Source organism: Athene cunicularia (assembly GCF_003259725.1).
Source record: "Athene cunicularia isolate RWA chromosome 23 unlocalized genomic scaffold, athCun1 chr23_part1, whole genome shotgun sequence".
NCBI lineage: Eukaryota > Metazoa > Chordata > Aves > Strigiformes > Strigidae > Athene > Athene cunicularia.
This window is the reverse complement of record NW_020799130.1, coordinates 6,000,491-6,023,203: the sequence shown is the minus strand read 5'-3', so window position 1 is coordinate 6,023,203 and position 22,713 is coordinate 6,000,491. Positions and strand designations below refer to the sequence as shown.

The 22,713-nt window shown below is 41.4% G+C and overlaps 1 protein-coding gene across 2 annotated transcripts in view; it reads left to right on the top strand.

The window, feature by feature from the left end:
* Nucleotides 1-1,123: 1,123 nt before the first annotated feature.
* The window catches only part of EYA3 (EYA transcriptional coactivator and phosphatase 3), a 39,543-nt gene continuing 17,953 nt past the window's right edge, over nucleotides 1,124-22,713 (top strand). Inside the window, exons 1-6 of one of the 2 annotated variants that reach the window (XM_026863309.1) lie at nucleotides 1,124-1,218; nucleotides 7,224-7,267; nucleotides 11,259-11,338; nucleotides 13,937-14,003; nucleotides 14,783-14,925; nucleotides 20,656-20,793. In XM_026863309.1, the coding sequence (XP_026719110.1) occupies nucleotides 1,186-1,218; nucleotides 7,224-7,267; nucleotides 11,259-11,338; nucleotides 13,937-14,003; nucleotides 14,783-14,925; nucleotides 20,656-20,793 (505 nt within the window). In that variant the 5' untranslated portion in view covers nucleotides 1,124-1,185. The remainder of the gene's footprint in view (nucleotides 1,219-7,223; nucleotides 7,268-11,258; nucleotides 11,339-13,936; nucleotides 14,004-14,782; nucleotides 14,926-20,655; nucleotides 20,794-22,713) is intronic. The other variant, XM_026863310.1, reaches the window with a different exon arrangement.

Here is a 22,713-nt window from a genome sequence, read left to right as displayed (position 1 = left end):
TGAAGGTGCCTGAATGCTTTAGACAGGATGGGAAAACAGAAGGATGTAGAGAAAGGAGCTCCAGGTAGAGTCCTTTTGCATTTCCACTGAGATTTACAGCAAATCTTTCGTGGCTGTGGAAGCAGGAAGAGCTTGTACCTCGGGACAGAAAGTTACTGTATTTCATTTCTTCCAAACCACGAAATGTTTTTCAGCATTTCTTCTAATTTCTGTAATCTGGTTATGTCCTGCTCTGTGTGCAGTAATGCACATGTGCATGTGGAAGAAACAGCTCTGCTGGGATGGAAGAGAAGGTGCCTGTTTGCTTTTGATACAGTTGAGGTGAAGCTTGTCTGAAGAAGTTAGGGTTTGTTTTTAATAAACTGGTTCTGAAATGAGAGGGTGAAAGAAGAGCAATCAAATGCGTAGGTCACACTGTTCACGCACACCGGTCAGACAGAGAGGGAAGCCGTGGAGGACATGTACCTTTATCTTTTGCTCAGCAAATTCCAAAAATTAATCAGATTGTGAAAGTAATTTGCAAAATTTCCTTTTCATGGTTTTAAAACCCTGGGGAATAGCAGCTCTTTGGTATAGTATATAAAATCTCTCTGCTAAATGCTACTGGGTTACTTAGCTTCCAAAATAAAACTTATTTTATAAATTTTCATCAAATTTCTCATTTTGAAAAGGGAAATTGAAATAATAACCCTCTTTTGTGAATTTGGGTGTACAGTCTTGTCCTGATTTTTTTTTTGTTCGTTATATAAATGTTCTAAATTAAAACAGGTTAGATTGAATCACGCTGTTTACTGACCTAGTAGACCAGACTTGATCATTTAAAGTGTCTTTAAAATCATGGTGCACATGTCTGATTGAGACATTAGCTTCTGTAGTCAGTATGGTACAAGTAAATGTTGTAGAAATGTGCCACGTGCGTGAAAAAGTCTGGATCTTGAAGCTTAAAACTAAATCCCTTGTTTATGAAATCTTTCCGTATATGAATTTCATCTTTTACTTAGGAGATGGCAACATGAGTTTAGAAAGCTTGTGGGTGGAATATATAACAATTAATGTTCTCTGATAGCCTAAATGATAACCCCCCCCAAAAGTACATAAAGCTATGAACACCTTTTTTTGACAGGCTTTGAAGACTGCCGAGGAACACACGATTTGAATCATTTAAGCATTAAAATAGTAATACCCATGGAAGAGCCACAAGACTTACCCGAACAACCAGTAAGTACATTTTAAAAGGCTAAAAATGAACATATAAAACAAATTGGTGATCTCACAAATTCAATATACAGTTATTTGAATTAATAATGGAAAATAAGGCTTATGCTTAGTATATTTATCCAGAGGTGAAAAATCATTTTGTTCTTAGTAAATTGTGTTGTACATTTAATTTACAATAATCTTACAGGCATTAGTAATAAAAGGAATAGTTATGTGTGCTTAAACTCTATGATGTTTCTATGTAAGTTATTCACTTGTTATGATGAGAAAACAAGACTATTTCAAGCTTCGTCTAGAGAAACTAAAATTCACTCTTTCAGTGACAGAATCAACACGCGGATTATTACAGTGTATATAGTCTTTAATTCTTCCTGTGCTTGAGATCTTGAAAAGGTCTCATGATCCATCATCTCCATAGGTGGAAAGCACTTTATAGAGTCTTAATTTAACAGTATGTTCGAGTAAGGAAACATGTCTTAGGTTAAAAATTGCTGTCCAGACATCTAACATGTTTGCAATACTGTCTGTATTATCAGTAACTGATAATATCATGTCACAGAAGTTTTGGGTAGAGCGATTATTAATACAGTGCGATATGAGATTAAATTAATGTATCTAACGCATAATAGCATAGGAATTAAGCAGAAAAGTTTGTATTAATGTTATATTCCCAAATTAATCCTGATGAAAAGTTACAAATTGCCAAGTTACCTTCAGAGTGAAGCTTATTTTAATTTTGGAGACCTTTTCAAATGCACACAAAACCAGAGTAATATGCTGAGGGCAATTTGGTGATGTCCTCATTGAAAAGATTTTGCTGCTTTTTTAATGTGAAAATTTTATGTTCTTCAGTTAACTATTTAGAAAATACATTGTAATGTCATTTATACAATTTTATGACTTAGGAACAAAGTTGAGTGAAATGGAAATGTAAATTTACAATTATTCAGAATATTGCTTGACACAACATACAGATTATATGCCCGAGTCAATATGCACAGAATGAGAAACTAATCAGTAAAATACATAATTTGAACTCCAGATATTTGTAGGATTAAAAAATGAAATGTGTGTATTTAAAAAGGAAATATCTGTAATTATATCCTTATATAATGAAAACTGTCTTTATAAAATTTTATTCTTCAAGGCATGAGAGACAGGGTACAGCTAACTTTCAGCGCATGAAAGCATCCTCTGTAAGGAAGTTCTGTAATTTTTAGCTGAAGATTTTCTTGGTAATTTCTTATAAGTATCTTATGCCAGTCAGTTATTCTGAGACAGAATATGAGATTATATTGATAAGTAAGTGAGGTGGTATTATGCATACAGTAGCACATTCTTGCCAGGGGGAAATGAAAAGAACAATTATTTCATTTTTTTGTAGTAAGACCATTTCTGAAACAAGTGAATTTTCCTAATTAAAAAAAAAAATGCAGTTGGCTTTGCAAAATCCTGTCAGACTAGTAACGCAATGTTGATAATGTAGAATTCTTTCTTTCACAAATGATTTTCCTTTTCTTAATCATGGGAACACAGTTAGTATGTTGCTTCAAAAAATAAACTGTTGATAACTGAATCCAGAAAGGAGCCTGTAGAGAAGTCATCAGGCTTTGGGTTCAGTGTATTAAAAAATAATAATAATAAAAAGAAATCCGGTCATTTTCTTGTGTTGGTGTGGTAATGATTGGTCCAAATGTATACAGTCTGTCTTTTCTAAATGAATGTTAGACTTCTCACCTCACATAATAGTGCCTGGCATGTTAAACAGGCATGTCTCTTATCCCTTTTTTGGAATGTTTCTTCCCTTTTCAAGTCTGAATTAGAATGGGAAATTTCTGTGCACACTGCAGTGCTATAAACCAGAAACAGACATGGGAAATAAGAGAGCGAAGGGGAGTTTGGGGGAAAATTGTTCAAAGTGACTTCCTGACATTCTCATCACAAAAAAAGTTATTAATTTATAATAAGTTATTAATCTGGATTAGTTTTTAGAAGTAATCATGTATAGTAATCTCTCACTTGTTGAATGCATTGTGGATGCATGTAGTTGATTTCTATAATACTTTATTTAATCCTTAATGCTATAAAATTACAAAAATCTTTTTATAAGGGATGTTGAACTTGTGTTACATTTATTGAAAGACATGTTTGGAAAGAGTTCTCACATCAGACAGCAAAAGCAAGCCAGAGTCAGTGGTAGGGAGAGCATGGTTCCAGAAAGACCCAACGCTGCCGAAAGTGTAGAGAAAAAACAATGGTCATGTGTTTGGGCTGAACATTTTTCTTAATTGAAATTGGCAAAGGGCTTGCAATAAAATTCTGCATTCCTGACTTGTGTGCAGTCCTCTGTTCACAGTGGCATTGCCGCAGTGTTAAATGGCTTTGGCAGCATTTTCTCCAACAAGTCATCACCTTCCTTGTTGGCTAGCTGTGTGTGTTGGGGTGTCCCTAGGCTATGAATATCAGTTTTAGAGTTGGATTCAGTCGTAGAGCAACTTTTATCTTGACATTAGGAGGAAAACTTTGTTTCTGCTTTGATTCTGACTCTAAATACAGCTGAACTCCAACACTGGTAGATCTGGGACAGAAACAGAGTTTTCCAGCACAAAAAATAATTTGGATTTTCAGTTATAGAAACAGCTAGAATGTCACTTGACTTTTTTGTCTTTTTTTTTTTTTAAAAAAAAAACCAACCCAAACAAACAACATAAGCTCAAAACTGATAGTGAAATAAAAAGATGGAGGTAGGAGCAAAGATATGTCATTCATTGTAGTGCAGCAGAACAGCTTAGTCAGATAATGTCTGAAATTGCTAAAGCTGAAACTTGAATCACTAAGGTAGTCCATATATTTTTCCTTGTTTTTTTTTTATTTTTAAAATCGGTGAATTCACTTCTCCTGCACGAAAAATATTTGAACTGTGATCCTGTCACTCAAGAGGGTACAAAAAACCTCTCAGCACCTCTCCAGAGGTTCTAAGAGGGGAGTGTGTGTTGAAAGGAGGCATTTGAAGAGGTTTCAGCAGCCTTCTCTAATGCTCATGCAGGAGAGGATGGGTAGGTTCCCTGTGCAGGGTTTGAGGCCGGAGTGTGATCATGCAGGGCTGGGATTATAGCACATTATGGCAGCACTCTCTCCTTGTGCCCCAGACATCATCCGTAAGTTATTGTTACCAGGTGCTGTTCCTGCATTAAGTATGTTTTATGACGTGTCAGGAGAGAGAGAAAATGCTTTCCAAGCCCATGAAAGACTACATTTAAAACTCCTCCCTCCCACTTAAACTTTTAGTGTAAATTGTAGTGATTAGTGATGGATAGAAAATGGGGTTTGCATCCTACTGAAGTTTCAAGATTTTGTAAATGTTATTGCTTACCATTAAGACATTTCTTTTAAAAACCTGCAGAGATAGGGACTAGCCGAGGCTAGCCAGTTGAGGCAGGGACATGATAGACTGAAATTCAAAATTGCTGTTTTGCTTGACATATGCTGCATACTTACACTGTTATCCCATGTTCCAGACTAATTTAAAGAGAGTATGAAACCCTCTCCTGATATTTACTGATTTTTTAAAAAATGAAATTAACTATTGACTTAAAGGAAAACTCATTTAAAACATTGTTCTCTTTACAACACCAAGGACATATTTCTGGCGGGGGGGAAGGTCTCACATCAGAGGACAAGGCACAGTGGCCTTGCGCTGTAGATGCTCGTCAAGATGGAAGTTCCAGTCCAGGGACCAAAGTCATCAGAGCAGCCCAGCAGTGGTTTGAGCTCAAGTCCTGGCTATCAAGAGGCATTTTAGGAACAGCTGTTCCATTCTGGTTGTGATAAAAATGTCAATAAAGTTGATGTGTTCTTGCAAAACCTTGCTTCTTGGGGGCGGGGGGGGGGAAGTTGGGGCTTTTCGTTGGGGTATTTTGTAAAAAAAAAAAAAAAAAACCAAACAAAACACAAAACCCTACTGAAATGAAGAAGCCAGAGCTTATTGAGTACCTGACTGGAAACAGCAGCATTCCTCCTGTGAAATCTCAAACTCAAGCTGCCAACTCTTAAGTTTATTTTTATCCTCAATGTAACTTTGGTCTGAAGCCATTTGCTGCTGCTTTTTCTGGTGTGATTCATTTTCTTCTATCTCCTTTCCTTAAGAACCCTGTGAGCAGCTTGGCACACAGGGCTATCTGGTGCAGTGTTGGTGGCTGATGTCCCTGCTCAGGAGTGGGTGGCAGGGTCCCGGGGAAGGGCTGAAGCACCTGCTGCAGGACAGAAGGATGCCAAGAAGGGTTGAGGGGTGTCATGGATGGGCAGCAGCCATGCTCTGATAACTCGATACCCGAGGGAGCTGGAGGAACACTAGACTGCCATCCCTTAGTGTTGTAGTTATCATCTTCAGACTGATGCAGCTCCTTTAGGCATTGGACCTCAATGGCAGTGGGCACCAGTAGTGTGTATTCCTGGCCAGGCAGCAGAAGGGCTCTGGAGAAACCTGTGAAGCTGTGGGGCTGAAGAATGACAACAGGAGCTAAGGTCAATGTCAGTGTTACCAACTCTTTGTTCAGGTTGAATCGATGAATGCCAGAAGGTTTGAGTCTGTGTGGTATCTAAGCCATTGTGTTGCCAGTCTTTTGTCATTGCCTTTGCCTTGTTTATGTGTGTGATGAGGGCTAGTGAAGTTTGTAGTGTTCTGCTGTGAAATTCTGGAGGGAATAGCTGCTGGCAAGACTAGTGCAGAGATAAAAGCACAGTGAACTCTAAAATACTGGTAACTTCATCAGAAAGAGAGGATTGTCCTTTCAGCTTTCTCCTTTCCATCCTTACTGTTGATTACTGCTTTCCCCTTGCTGCTTCCTTGAGCCATTATCCTTTTTTATATCTCTGCCTCCCACCTCCCTCTACCCAACAGGAATTCACCTGTGTTTTATTAATTTATTTTTAAAGAAAATTCTGAGCACATTTTGACCTCTCATGCTCAAATTGCATTTTCCTGGCATTTTATTTATACTCACCTAAGAGAGACAAACTTGAACATGGTGATGCCTCTATGCTGGCAGCTTTCATATGTGGCAGCAGTCTTTCTTTGATTACTGTACCCAAGTTGGGGGGCTGTAATCCCTGCAGCCTGATACCCAACATGTACCTTCCCAGACCCCCTTCCTAGAAAACGTGCTAAACAGTGCTAGCTGCTGAGTGCCCTGCGGGGCCCGGGGTGAGCCCTGAATGCAGCTGGGTACTGAAACAGCAAGTTTGGCATCTAAATGTGCTTCAGAAACATGGGAGGCTGTAAAACTTTCTGCTAGAGGGAGAAGTTGGGGGAGAGAAAAGTCTGTATATCACAGGAACATCTGGCTCAAAAGACTACAGTCTACAGAAACTCAGCCTGTCAATCTACCAAGGATTTCAAAGTAGTATTTGTCGCCTGCATGCAGAAAACTGAATTTGTGTTCAAGCCAGTGCTTTCTGTTGTGTAATACCTTGTACAGAAACTGGATCCAGCTGGCCACATATAAAAACAGTAAATGCTGTTTTGTTTTTACTCAGAAAGGAAAATCATAGCTCCTAATTTATTACAGAAAAAAATACTCAGGTTCCTATCTTTATATAACATTTAAATAAAGGGGGAAAAAAGCAAAGAACCCAATTTTATAACAGTTGTGCTGCATCTATGTAGAATTTCTTAAAATTTATGGCTCTTTTATTCAATTTCCATAAAATTGTCCTTATCAGACATTTGTAGCTGTATATCCCATCATCTGTTACTTAAATAACATGACAATTTTGTTAACGTGTTCAGTATTGGCACTTGTTTTCTAATTAGGAAAAAGCTTGTTTTGAGATGAAGAACGCATGGTTACACTGGTCAGCTGTGGAGCTCAGTACAAGGCTTTCTGTATTTAAACACTGATGTGAACTCTGTAGTAACCAGTGGAGATCTGCTAACCGAGGTCTGTGTGCATAGATTCAAGGACAGCTCATGTTAGTTGTGTGTCTGAGTGGTTTTGTCTTTGCAGGTGAAAAAAGCCAAGATGCAGGAATCCAGAGAACAAAGCTTGAGGTATGTAATTTTGATTTTATTAATGTTCTTTTATCGTTATCCATTTTAGAAGCTTGTATATGGTTTTATATTTCACAGAGATAGGGCAAATATGTTACTTTTATATTTGATATAATTTTTAGATTCAATTCCCAATTAAAAAAAACCCCAAAACCTGGCCCTTTGTTATTAAGGTTTTATAAAACTAGCTACAAAGAGTCTTACTTGCATCATCAAGCATCCTGTTTTTCATGGAATCTGATGAGACTGTCATGTACTGCACATAACATGCATTTGTTCTGGTGAGACTCAGAATGTTTTAATAATATATGTGCTGTGATTCTCAGAAAAACTATGTGGATAACTGTTTTTGAGAAATTAAACCCTCTCAAATTGATAGCTTCTATTTAAAGCTGTTGTGTTGTACTATTTTTAGCCTCATTAGATGCTTTCTGATCCATATCATATTTAGGAATTAATCACTATTATTATATAGTGAGAACAGCTGTATTAGGGTTTACTCTGTTCCTGTGAGTAGTAAAAAATACTGTGAAGAAAGATTTCTTTTTGAAGCCTCGGACAGCCCAGTGTGAATGAGGAGGGAACAGTGTGCATGCCATTCATGCAGGAGTGGATGTGGTATGTTGAATCCCCGAATGGGGACATTAGTAGATATTTCTTTTAAAAATCAAAGGGAATACTTTAACAGGAACCAGTGAACAAGCAGTGTGTGAAATTCATTATATGTCTAAAAGTTAGAAATCTGAGCTGATGACTGCAGGCTCCCTTTTCTGGCTGCTATGACATGAGATGGACCATGTCCTAGGATTTTTTTCTCTCTGTTGGCTATAAATGAGCTGAGGGCAGCACGGGCAGGTCTGAACATGCTGCAGTGAATGGTGTTGATTCTCCTTCAGCATGTTACCCTGCTTCAGTGCAATCACAGCTTTCCTACAGGCAGCAGCAGCAGCAGCCTCAAGATTTGAGTGTAAAATTCCTTGTATAGTATTTAAAAATAGAATAGGGGGAGGGATAAAATTGTATTTCTAACCTGCTTAAATATTCTGTTTAAATATTCTGTCTGTATTTTGGTAAAACTATATATGATTTTAAGTTTGACCTATGGAACAGTTTAAAATAATTTATTAGACCTGTTTCTCCTCAGCAACATTATTTTCAGCCAGTGTCAATTCTCTGGCTGTATTTGTTTTAGCTGGATTGTGGATGTGGGGAAGAGAAGAGCTGTACACAGTGAGGGTCGTATCTCTTGGGAGCATTAAGCACCTGTAAGAGTCTTAATACTTTTGTGAATACCTTGTGCTCTGTGGGTCAGGCCAGCCTGTGGGATGCTCTTGGTGGTGCAAGGCAGCCACAGTGCAAGTGAGAATTTGTCTCTGAGTCCGTGAGAATTGAAAAGTTGTAACTGATGGAGTATAAGAGCACTTGGGATAGATGTGTTCCAAGGGCCACAGCTGCATGTGTTGAAGAGCAGCAGTGAGAAAGACAGCAAAAACATGGGCTGTTATGGTATAGTCAGAAATTGTATTTTATCATTACATTTTCCACAGGAAGTGATCACAACAAGCAGTTCTCAACCTACTTGCGAACCATATGGCACTTAATAGCTGTAGGTTGACTGTCTGTGCCCCAGAATCACAACATTTCTTTCCACAAAGAGCAACAGTACACACAGACTCTGAGTCTGTGTAGAAATATGTTTTCTTGTACAACTCATGCTTTATTATGCAGGGCTGTTGAGAATATATTGAGAAAACTTTCCAAGGATTCTGGTTTTAAAGGTTTTCAGGGGGAAAAAGCCAGATTATGTATTTTGGTTAAGCTTTGCTCCCTCTCACCAGCCCAAGGAAGGGAACACACTTACCTCATAACCAAACCTATGGCACTTACTAGCCAGCTTCCCCCTTACCCTGTCCCAGGAAAGCTTTACCTCCTGCCCCAGGGGATTATCTGCAGCCCATCCTGGAGCAAGGTGTTGGACAAAAGGGGCCTGTCACAGTGAAGGAGCAGTCCAGGGCAGGACGCAGCTACCAGGGCACTGCTGGTTGATATCACACACTCCTTGGCTTCTCCTTTCCCCCAGCCTGCAGGAGCTGAGTAAATGCTGCCGTGAGGGGTATGTGGTGGCCCTGCTGTCACAGACTCCCATGTCCGTGGCAGGTTGCCTCGCTGCAGAGTTTGTCCCCAGAGACCAGTGTTGAAGCATCCTTGCACTGGGTGTCACTTCTGTACTTAAGAAATGTTTGCACATTACTAGATTATTTTGGATTTGTCACGCACTGTTTCAGTTATGTGACAATGTTTGCTTTGTTCATATGTAGAGTAGGGAGTACAGCTAATTTCTTCATGAAACTGCTTTTTCCTTTTATGATTGCCTGGTTGGCTTTAGTTTTTTTATTGCTAGTTCTGCAACACAGCTTTTCATTAAGTTTTGAGGCATCTGTGTGTTATTCTGGTATTTTCACACTGCAGTTTTATAAGGTGAAGAAGCCAACATAACTGCTTATTGCTGCTGAGAGGGGGAGTTCTGCCTGTAGCTCCAGTGTGCACTAAGCATGGTGCTTGCTGCATCCCTCCATGAGCAGAGTCTGTTCGGTATCCCAGCAAAAATAGCTGCACAGTTGTGCTGGATGAGCAAATTAAAATCTTGTGGAGAGCCTGAAGGGTGCCTGAGCTGACACAGGGGAGCAGGAAGCTGTGCCCATGCAGCAGGAAAGAAATTCATACTTTCTGCTGCAGGCAGCAGCTCGAAGCTGCTAAGTTTGCTGAGCTGACAGTGAAGCTCCAGCCTTGTCTTGAGAGACCAGTTGGTAAGTGGAGTTTGAGAATGTGCTGGAGCTGAAGTGGTGGGTTGACCCTGGCTGGACACCAGGTGCCCACCAGAGCCTCTCTATCACTCCCCCTTCTCAACTGGACAGAGAAGAAAAAATATAATGAAAGACTTGTGGGTTGAGATAAGGACAGGGAGAGATCATTCACCAGTTACTGTCATGGGCAAAGCAGACTCAACTTGAGGAAATTAGTTTCATTTATTACCAAAATCGGAGGCAAATAATGAGAAGTAAAACCAAATCTTAAAAACGCCTTCCCCCACCAACCCCTTCTTCCTGGGCCCAGCTTTGCTCCTGATTTCTCTCCCTCCTCCCCGCCAGCAGTGAAGGGGCAGGGATGGGGGTTGTGGTCAGTCCATCACCCCTTGTCTCTGCCGCTCCCTCCTCCTCAGGGGAGGACTCCTCACACTCTTCCCCTGCTCCAGCGTGGGCTCCCTCCCACAGCAGACAGTCCTCCACGAACTACTCCAGCATGAGTCCTTCTTACAGGCTGCAGCTTTTCCTGAACTGCTCCAGTGTGGGTCCCTGCGGGGTCACAAGTCCTGCCAGCAAACCTGCTCCAGCGTGGGCTCCTCTCTCCCCACGGGTCCACAGGTCCTCCAGCACGGGCGTCCCACGGGGTCACAGCCTCCTTTGGGCTTCCCCCTGCTCTGACATCGGGTCCCCCACGGGTCTCTGCTCTGGCACCTGCAGCACCTCCTTCCCCTCCTTCCTCACTGACCTTGGTGCCTGCAGAGTTGTTTCTCTCACAGATTCTCACTCCTCTCTCCACATGCAGTTTTCTCTTGCACAGTTTTCCCCCCGCTTTTTACCACTGTCACTGATGGGCTCAGCCTTGGCCAGCAGCAGGTCCATCTTGGAGCCAGCTGGCACTGACTCTCTCAGACACAGGGGAAGCTTCCAGCAGCTCCTCACAGAAGCCACCCCTGTAGCCACCCACACTACTAAAGCTTTGCCATGCAAACCCAATACAGTTTAACATCTAATTGGAGCTGCAGACCTGTCTCTTGGGATCTCTCTGTGAATACCAAAGGATGCAGAGCTAGTTTCTGTTAAGGGCCAGTTTGCCTCGATTAGGAACGTTAATGCAGGAGTTATGATGCCCAAGGATGTGAATTTAAGAGTTCATAATGCTAATAATTAGCCTTTGTCTGTTCTGGCAGTCATGTGAGCAACGCAGAAGTCAGCGATCAGAAACCTGAATCTTCAAGCCTTGGTTCAAACCTTCCCATGTCCAGTGAGAGTAAGTATCTTCTGGAGTTCTTCTGCTCCCACTGTCTACTCTTTTTTTTCCCCTGGTCTCGTTACTTTGCTTCATCAAGCACAAGCTTTGTCTCCTTGTAATCCTTAGCCTGCCCTCACTATCAGTTGTGCTTACCTGTTAATTCCTGACAGTAAGCAAATATCTCTTTCTAACAAATATTTTTGTGTCACTGCCCCCCAACTTGCTGCTGGATACTGCTATGTCTAAGCCACCTTACACATGATTTTCCTTGAGGGTTGAGTTGTTCAGTAATGATTGTGAAAGATGTTATTATTATAAACTGTTGTCCCTATACAGCTGGTTGGGTCTTCTGTAATAATATGCCATACACTTAATCTTAGACTCTGAACTGTATTGGATGTCTGCAGAAATTCCTTATGAAATGAATGGAGAGGAAACTGAGGCAGAAAATAAAACAATTGCATAGTGAGAGGTGGAATGTGTCGTTTCTTCTGGAAAAAGAAGGCTGGAGGTTATCACAAAAGTAGGATTCCTGTGTAGAATACCTTTGACTGCCCATACTTGAACTTAAAGTGTAAATCAGATCAACTTGATTGAAAATATGTAATGTGTAACTTTCCATTGCTAACTGGTTGTATCTTTACTCTTTTAATCAATATGCTGTGATGTTGCAGTTGTAGGAGTTACCAGAAGTTTTAGCCTGCAAAATCTGCCGCCTAACTGGATAAGCCATTTATAAATTCCAGAAGTTGCATGCAGTAATGCTATATTGCTGGATTTTTTTCCTATTTTACCCCATTACCTTATTCTTTATATGCTATTTTAAAAGTCACGGTTCTAGAAATACCATTACTACATTACTATTCGGATAAATATTGACATTCTTTTTATAAAAAAAAGACATTTTTGCACGAGGGATGTGAGAATATATAAGTATTGAATGAAAGCCCTTAGATCCGACAGTTCCCAGTTTGTGTTTTCTGTTGTATCCTTGGGCTACATGGGCTACATGGGCTTCAAACCATGTGCAAAGGCAAGCACAGAGGTTCAGAGCACGTGGCTGATGCTTTGTGTTTCTCAGCTGCTTACACTCAGGTTACACTAAGAGGGGGTTATTTAGGTAGCAGAATGCAAATGTTAGTGTTGGGGTTGCCTGTGCAAACTTACTTGCTCCCCTTAGTGAATGTAACTGATAAGAGAGTTAACTCCATGATTGTACAAGAGCAGTAAAGTTGTTAGGACTGTTCCAGATAGGGAAAGCTGGACTTGTTGCAGCACATTACTGGCATCTGGAGCAAATCCCAAGGCAAAGTACGCTGTTGTCCGTGACCATATTTCTTTTTGAAGGCTGTTAGTTGAGTCACTCCAGAAGGGAGAGGGGAAGTGCAGTCTCCTGTAATGTTAATGACGTAGGAACCAGGTCCCTGGACCAGTACAAGAGGTACACTGTGAGCCCGGACCCCTCCTAGGCCGGGCTGGAAGCTGGGTGCTTTGCCAGCTTCGAAACCAGCTTCAGATGAGTTATCTGGATCCACAGCAGCACACCTGTGTTTGCTAAGAATCTGGGTATGGTGCTTGGAGATCCGAGTGGTAAACCTGTGTACTGGGCAGATGTGCAGTCACAAAAGTCATGTCACTTGGGGATCAGGGAAGGTTTCACGCACTACAGCAGTGAAGTGCCAGAGGAGCTGCGCAGTGCCAAATTCTGTGCCAGGGTGCCTGCACATCCTTGCTTTCCTAGTTCGATGCATGGCTGAGTATCAGGTCAGCTCATACGTGGGGTTTTTTTAATGACTCTTGGGTTAAGACATAGCAACTCAAGCCTCCTTCTCCACCCCAACCCAGAATGCTGTAACTGAGAACTATCTCATGGGGTATACTAGAGCCAAGTGAGCAGATTTTGAGCATTTCCTCCTTGGATTTCAGACTGAGTAACTGTCTTACCAGTAGAGTGCAGTTCTTGTGGATTTATTCAAACAGAAAAATGGAGACATCCCATTAGATGTAACTGTCACATTTCTTTAGAGGTCATCTGAATTTGGACCCTGAGCATTGTGCACTGCAGCTCCGTTTGTTGTCCCTTTTTGTGTGGGATTAAGTTTGTTGAGCTGGGAACTGCTCCTGTTTAAAGGAAAGACAGGTGCTAGAGCCCTGCTCAGGGTAGAGTATGTAGAAAAATGAAGGGGAAGAGGAAAGCTTGACAAAACAAGCATCTGCCCTGGTCTCTGCTCTGGGACACAGAAAAGAAGTGTTAAGCTTGGCACAGATGAAGATCCTTTGGCATGTGCAAGGTTTTAGGCAGGACTGAAAGTTTTATCATGACAGCTGCAAAAGATGACAGTACCAACTGGTAAAGAGAAAGAACATTGTTACAAAGGGAGAAATAGTATTGTCTGAGTCACCTACATGCCGTGAATGGGCAAGAAAACCATTTTTGTGCCAGTTTAACAGTGCATTTTTTGAGGATTTGCTCTGAAACAGATATTCAAGGCACTAAAAAGCCTTTGTGAATCCTTTGTCTTGGTTAAAATGTACTGTGCATGCTGATATTTAATTGTCACTGTTTGTTGGGTTTTGAAATCACCTATGTAATTATACAAACTGTTTTTTTTTCAGTTATGACGTGCACTGATTATATCCCAAGGTCATCAAATGATTATACCTCACAAATGTATTCTGCAAAGTAAGTAAAACAGATTTTACTGAATTCTGTACTTCTCCTTTCTGGAGTAATCTTTTTGCATCTTTATGCCTTTCTGTAATGCTGCAAATCACGCTTTCATATCTGCTGGCAACAGATACTCATTGCTGTGGATACTGAAGCTGATACAATTCACCCTTTGGCTTCAGTGGCTGTTTTATGATCACAAGGGTAAATGAGTCCCTTCAAGTAACTAACAACTCAGTAGTGCTGTTGAATAATACCCATAACATTTGAGGAATAAACAAACTGGACATAAATGTCTATTTTCTCGTCATTCACCATATTTGGGGATCTTAATAGTTCTTCCCACTGCAGCATAGTAGGCTTTAAGCCCCCATGCTTGCTTTTGTACAGTCTCTTTGTGTGTTCCAGTGATTTTGACACATACTATTATATTGTATTAGCTTTAGTATTTGGTGTTGTGAGGCATGATAAGTGGAACTAATTGCTCATGCCTGTTGGAACGGGGAGTTTGTTCTTCCCTTCTCACCCTGCCCTCCCAGTCCTGGAATAAGTACTGGTGCTCTGGTATCATTGAGGAGAGTTTCCCCTGGTGTCACTACAAGAAACTGGCAGCATAATAGAAAACCAAGAGCCTGTTGTATTGGGAACACAAGTGAGTTACTACACTAAGACCACCTGTTAGTGTGTATTGTTTCTCCTTTCTAAAGCAATTTTTTGGTGTGTCTCCTGATTTGGAGGCTGACGATGCATGTGTTAGTAGTTCTTTTTTACTTTTATTCTCTCTTTTTCATAAGGCCATATGCACATATCCTTTCTGTACCTGTTTCGGAAACAATGAGCCCTTACCCTGGTCAGACTCAGTACCAAGCACTACAGCAGTCTCAGCCCTACACCATCTACCCCCAGACCACCCAAACCTATGGACTACCTCCTTTCGGTAAGAAGTAACTTTTCAGACTTCGTAGTGCCTGAAATTACTGTCTTATGCCTCGTTAAAAAGCCAACGTTAAGCTTAACCACGTGTATTGGAGAGAAGAGTTTTGTAGGAAAGCACGTGCCTAACTTAAATTGTAGCTCTGTACTGATGTCTAGATGGGACTTCATATTATAAAATATTATTTCTCACAAAGCTTTTTTCATTGACATTAATTTGGACGTCTCCCCATGAAGCTTGCCAGATAGTTCTTAGTTTGGAATCATCATTTTCTCCAGTTGTGTTTGTGCACTTCCCTTGTTGGTGAAATCACGCAAGACCCTGTACTACAGCATCTCTGCTAAAGGCATTTTTCCTTTCCTTTTTGCTGGCCAGGTTTATAACTTCTTTGTTATTTCATCTTTCACCAAATGTAGATTTCATACTAAAATGTTTCCAAGTTTACTAGGCAAATAAGTTTGCTTAAGTTGCTCTAATACTTGATCCTTCTATTAGCCATCCCAGTTTTTGCAGATGCTTGAAGGGTAAGAGGCCTGTTACAACTGAGCAGCTAAAGCTTAACGACAGAATTATTCACCCTGTGCTTCCCTTATAGCAATGGAGGGAGAAACACACCTCTGAGGTGTTAGTCTGTTCTGGAAGATAATGGCCATCTTCTTCCGTGATGTGTAAAGGGAGTTGAGGATGAGTAGTACAGACAGAAAAAAATCTGAATTCTGAGTGGGTTAGCTAATGAAAGGAGCTGCCTGGTCTTTCCTTGTACTCTGTATATTAAAGTGTCAGGCACTGGGGAAAATACCCCTCAGGGGGATAGATTGGCTATCCCCCTGCATGTATGAAATTTTTAAACTAATTGGTAAAAATCAATATTTTAAATTCTCTCTTCATTTTTAACCCTGCTTGATTTCATATGTAAATATTGTATAATGTTGCCAGCTCTCAAATATGTGTGGTGGCAGAGGCTGTTTTTCCCCTTAGCACCTAGCTCTGATGAGAGGGGAGAGCATCACCTTCCCATGCACCGTGTGTGCTGTCAGGGGGCTGCACAGCTGTGAGACAGCCGTGAAGTGTCTGTCTCAGGGGCTTGTGGTCATGCTACATAACTGAATGAACAGACCCTCCTGCAGATTTATCTGTAGTGCTAAAATCGTAGTATCTTGAAGTGTAAAAGGATGAATTTTTCCATATCTGAAGAACTAGATGTCTTTGAATAAAACCGACAACATGAGGAAAGGCTGAGAGAATTGGGTTTGTTCAGCCTTGAGAAAAGAAGGCTTAGGGGAGACTTTACCATTGTGTTCCAGGGTGGCTATAAAGAGAATGGAGACTCCCTTTTTACAAGGAGTGATGTGGAAAAGACAGGTCATGGGTACAACTTACTCCTGGGAAGTTTCCAATGGACACAAGAGGAAAGTTTTTCACAATGAGACCAATCAGCCACTGGAATAATCTCCCCAGGGCAGTGGTGGATTCCCCAACCTTGGACACTTTTAAGATTCAGCTGATCATGTGCTGGGCCATCTTGTCTAGACCGTGCTTTTGCCAGCAAAGGTTGAACCAGATGGCCCTTGAGGTCGCTTCCAACATGGGATTCTATGATTTTGTGATTTATGGCTTTTGTTTGTTGCTGACAGAGCAAGAACTTTTTATATAAATTACAAAACAATTGATTTGTCATGGTATGTCTGAAAGATGATGTAGAAAAGATAATCCAACTGAGCTCCATTTTATTAGACGTGTTATATTACTAATACTGTTTAAAGTAATACGGCACAAATTGTTATGAGAAAGGTCAATATGTAAAATGGATCTACATGCCTGCCTTTTTTTTTCATATATATACACCTGGGATTCACGAAAAGCAATTTTCTTGTGGTTGAGGGGTCCTTAGGAAGAAAGCAATGGTTTTGTAGTATCTAGGATGCAAGGGTTTAATCAAACACGATCTCCCAAATCTCATTTGCCCTGTATTGATGCTATGTTGTTCTGACTGATCACTTGAATACCATGAAGTGGGAGCTTTGCAGGGTGCAAGTGTTGGGCTGTTTTATTAGCAGCTCAGGGCTCTTCAGGAGAGTCGGGTCATTTGGGTGGCTGTTGGTATTTGCTGCTTCTCCATTTCTAGTTCAGCCCCTGCCAGTAAGGTTCAGGTATGACTGCTGCTGCAGAGGTTTTTAGAAACAACGGACCCTCTCCACCACCTGTCATGTCTCAGGATTTCTGGTTGGACGAGGAATTAGTTGACTCTGTGTTACATGTCCTGGGGAGCCAAAGGTCTGCTTGTTGTGTTTTCTGAGCTCCCTTCATTCCTCCAGAAGAGCTTTTCCCTGGAAAGCTGAAGCAGTGCGGAGAAGTCTCATGCTGTGTCCATACTCAAAGTCTTCAGTTGCCAGTGCAGTTTGTCTGCTGTCTCTCTAAATACTGTTCCTTGTCTTTTTGTCTGGTTGTAGTTGGGTGTTGTCACAATGGTCTGTTACCTACAAACCGTGCCTGACCCCATGTTATGGTTGCTGGAACTTACTCCTCATCCCTGGGTGACTGCACTTTGGTTTCAATGCCTTGTTGCACTGGTTTTTGCTCTATCTGAACAGTGGCTGGTGTTTTCCTTTACTTCATTTATTTGATGTTTATTGCTAGTTTGTTGTGGATGTTGTACTGTGGCTGCTTTGTACGTTCTTAGGTGTTTTACTGTGTCACATGTTGGGTTTTTTTTTAAGGCAAATATGTGTAAATATGTGTATGTAAATACACTCCCTTGAAGTGTTAGGCCAAGGTGTTTAAAAAGGTGTTTTCAACTTAATTCTAACATTTTTGGGGGGAGGGAGGATGTAGGGGGTTTTGCTAGTGTTTTGTGTGTATGTGATGTATTGGGGGGGGATGTTTGGGGTTTTTTTAATCCAAAGGTTCTGGAATTTGGGGGTACTTAACTGCTTCAGTGTTATATTTGGAATGTAACAGTAGAAATTCTCTGAAGACCTAGGCAAGAGATCAGCATTTTCTGTTGACTTCATAGGAACTTTTGTTGGTTAAAAATGTTCTGAAATGTGATCAGTTACTGAAATGCCTTGGTATGGATTTTGAGGTCTATTATTAAATACCTTAATTTTTAGTCTGAATTTAAGTGTTAGGAAGATGTTAAAAGTTGTATTTCCAGTAATGGAAATAGTGCTGGAGTGGTACCTGCTTGATCATACTGAGAAGATAGACCTTGCATGGTGTGGTGGACAGGTGGAGGGTAGAGGACTGAACCTGCACAATGCAGAGGAAATTCTACAAATTGTTTCTGCTCACAAAATCTCCATCGAGCAGGTGAGGACTTGGCCAGATTGGTCAGATGTTTTACCAGCATGAAAGGGCCTGTTCCAGAGGTTTGCATGACTTTCCACTGTGTATTTGTTTCTGTGCCAAAAAGAAGGCATCATGGATGTTTCCATCTAACTGGTACAAAGCAGATGTATTTTAAGTTTGAAATTCAAGCAAGCTCACAAACACAAGCATAGTCTAGAGATCACTCAAGTTAGGATGCTGCTTTCAGAGAAGAGGTAACCTCTGCTTTTGCCAATTTATCACCCCTCCTTGTGCTGTAATACTTTTTTGATGGTGTTTGGTGCATTGTTCTGCATGGAACATACTTGTGGTCTGGAGAGATTTTCTTAAAGAAGCATTAAAATAAGAGTAGCAACATACAAGCTGCGTATGTGGGTCTGTAAGTTGGTGTTAAAAACACTGTGGATGTGATGGTTTACGTTAACTCAGGACAAACCTACAATTGATGGGCTATCCTGGTGGGGCCTTTCCATGTACACATGTATCCTGTGACATTCTCCTGGGGTTCTGCTGTTGGACATGGAGGGGTCTCGTTTCCCTTTGTCCAGCGTCATCTCTGTCATCCTTGAGGCTGTGTTAGCTTATAAGTGCTGTCTTGCAGAATGAGAGGGAAGGACACGTGCCATCAGGCCAAGAGTGTGCCTTGCTGTGTGGAAAACAGAACATGTCTACACTGAGAGACGTACAAAGATATGGGATATACTGAGAGATATACAGAGTCCTGGAAAGCAGGGGCTGAAAGGTGCCTTAACACACGACCCGAGTCAGCTCCTGCACTTGCATCCAGCCAACCCTGCCAACACCTCTGATGTGTGTGTTTGACCTGGTGTTACACTCCTCATGTGATAATTATCCTACAGCATCCAGAGTTGGTTTGTGTTTCATTGTCACAGTTACTAGGCACCTCTGTGTGTCCTGTGACTGTCTCATGTTGCTGTCTGCTCCTTGTCCATCTGTCTTGCACTGTATGGAACTGTTGGTTACTGTCCCCTCTAAAAACTAATCAGCTATTTGAAGATTGTGACACTCCCTTTCCAGACTAAACAAATACAGCAAGTCCCACTCTCCTTAGAGGATCTGTTTCCCATACGTTCTACTCTGGAGTTTCTGCAGTATAGCTACAATCTTCCTTAAATCAATTTTCCCCTTTTGTTTGCTAATTATCATGGTTCTAGCAGTTTGAAACAGTAATGAAGATGCAACTTGAGAGTTGAAGAATCAAAATCCTGATGTGGCTATACAGATAGGTGAATGACTTAATCTGACTCATAGGTAACACTTTAAGATCAGGTATGTAAATAAATCAAAGAGCTGTTGCAGAATTTAGTTCTGACAGAGCTGCAGCATGGAGTGAGCTTTTGAAGCTGCTGCTCTTGTCCAGCTCTGGAGAGTCTCACGTGTCTTCTGGGTAAGAGACTTAGAGCTTGTAGCCCGTGGCTTATCCTGCTAGAGGGGTGAAAGGCTGCAGGTGGCTTCAGGTACTGGTTTTTGGGGGGTTTAAGAGGGAGGCTGGTCTTTCTGCTGGCCCTGAACTTTGTGTCTAGCTCCAAACATAATTTGTCCCTTTGCTTTGCACACTCCTGCTTGTTTTTAAGTAGATCCTCTCAACTGATTTCTGCTTTCTAACCAGGGCCAGGGAGAAATGCCTTTGACTTTGGCTGTAGGTCTGGAAACACTTAGACAAAAGCCTGAAGTGCCCTGAAGAACCAGGCCTGACCCGAGCTACTTCAGTCCGATGCTGTTTTCGCCCTGTCAGTGCAGCAGACTAGACCTTAACATGGCACCTGAGCTGAAACCACACTGCCTATGTGTGCCTTGTACAGATGAATTACAGTCATTTTGCTGTCTCTCTGCTTTGCCCAGTGTTGTTACAAATGCTTTCCTGAGTGACAGGAAATCTAGATTTTTTTTTTTCCTTTTTTTGAGCTCTTTATTCACTGTTGTCAGTCTCTGAAAATCGCTGACTTGTGGATTGTTTTAAAATACTCAAGCCAAAGCCCAGTTAAGTAGTGGAAGTGTTGACTTTGACCCTAATGGATACCAACTTCAGCCTCCCTCTGTAAGAGGTCATTTTCTGTGCTGGTGACTCAGCCCAAACATCAGAGGGATTAGCAGTTCCTTTATACCTACCTGACAGTGAATCTTACCGTGACACTAACAGATTTTTAGTTGAAAGCTTTGGAAATTGGTCTTGTTGGTGCTCTTAATTTTCTCTTTTTCAGCCAGTTTTGTCAGCAGCTCTAATCCATGCCTGACAGTCAGCACTTACCATTGCAGAAATTAAACATTTTCCATGTGTGATTTGTTACTTGCTTTTGTGACAAGCAAAAATCTTAATCTGAGGTAGCAGCATGCTGTTTGGTCCCAGCATATTTGTTTGTAACTGGTCCAATTTATCTGATTCAGGTGCACTGTGGCCAGGTATGAAACCTGAAAGTGGTTTAATTCAGACTCCATCTACAAGTCAGCACAGTGTTCTTACCTGCACTACAGGGTTAACCACAAGCCAGTCCAGCCCAGCACATTATTCTTATTCCATTGAAGGTAACTTGGCATGGTTTTTATCTGCATCTCTCTCCACCTAATTGAGTCCAGATACCACAAATAGAGAGGCTTGCACGTTTGTTCTTGGTTTGTGCATGCTTCTTTATACTTTGCCACTTCTCTCTTTGTGTGTGTGTATGTGTTTGGGTTTGTATTTGCTACCTAGCTCTGTATGCACCAGGCTGGCTTGTTGGTGCCATGCTGATGGACTTAACAGGGTGAAGAGCAAAGGGGAAGGGGAGAGGAGACTAAATGTTGTGTTCTTGCATGCCTTTACTGGGAATGCTCTTGCAGCTCAAGCTCTTTGTTGGTGGTCTTTAGCTTGATGTCAGGAAATAAACTGACTGACATTGGATTTAAAAAAAAAAAAATTACTTCTGGAGGTAGATGGCTCATCAGTTGTACACACACACCCCCAGGTTGGTAGATCTGCTAGAAAGTTAATTTCTCAGTATAGAACTAGCCTACAAATATTCCAACTGCTGGAAGTACCACATCTAAGAAGCCAGATGTTAAATTTCACCAGCTTCCATAGCGATTTTTAGGAGTAAATGTGCCAGTTAGATGAATAATGGAATATTATTGCTTGTGGCAAATATGTGCAAATTTTTTATTTTTTTTTTAGGCTGGATTTTTGTCATTGATGTTTGGGTCATGAATTGTGAAAATTTGTCTCTTTCCTTGTAGTTTTTAAAAAAGCATTTAAGGCTTTCTTAATCTGTTTCTTGTGTGATATTTCCATAGAATAATTCAGGGACTTCAGGAGATCTTTAGTTCGGCCTCCTGCTCAAAGAAGAGTTGACACTGAATTCAGAACCAGGTTGCTCAGGGTTTTATCCAGTTGGGTCTCAAAAACCTCCGAGGATGGAGATTTCGCCAGTTCCAGTACCTGACTGTCATCATGGTGAAACTTTTTTTCTTCTGTCAGCTTGGAGCATCCCCTCTTTCACATTGTGACCATTTCTCTCCTCCTGCTGTGCACCTGCAAAAAGAGCCTGGCTCTGTCTTCTTGATAACCTCCGTGCAGGTACCAGCAGGGTTCTGTCAGGTCCCCCAAAGCCATCTCTTCTTCAGGCTGGACAGTCCCACTCCCCCCAGGTGTCCTTTGCAGGGCCCATGCTCCAGCTTCCTGACTGTTTTGGTGGCTCTTTGCCAGACCCACTGAATTTTATCAACGTATTTCTTGTGCTTGAGGCCCCCAACTGAATGTCATATCCAGATGTGGTCTAATGAGTGCCAAGTAAAGGAGTATAAATCTTAAAATTAGCAATAAGTGTGTTTTAGCATATCTTTCATTGATAGGAAGGCCATGTGGTATATCATGGTACTTGCTCAGCTTACGTCATTGTGACAGTAAAAGGCCCCGTGTACTATTTATCCTTAATTTATTTTCCACATTCATAACACGAGCAAGACAACACTGGAAATACTACCTTCCTTCAAACATAACTCTCCTCCAGGTACTCCCATGGCAGAATGAGTTATAGTGTTTTACAGCACCAGCTTTAGTTGCCAAGTGTCAGAAATGGTTCTGCACAAGTACCATGGGGAGCCGTGAGTCGCTGGGGATGGGTGGCGTGACAGAGCCACCGTCAGGCCTTGCTCTGCAGCAGGACTTTAAACTGTTTGATCTGTGCTGCTGTGAGAATGTGTGGCTGGAGGAGAGCTTCCCTGCAGGCTGCTCTTTGAAAGTGCGAAAAAGTCACCCAAATTATGTAAATGCTATCAGTTCTTTGAAAAACCTTTTGCAAACCAGCTTGAAACTCTTCTTTTTTCAGATTTGCTACATTTCCTTTTCATCAAATTAGCAAGCAGCCTGCTGAGGGGTCAGGTCGGTACTTGGCTGGTGCAAGGGAGGTGGTGGAGAGCAGGAGCTGGAAGGATGGATACGGTTGCTTTATTACTAATCTCTTGAAAATC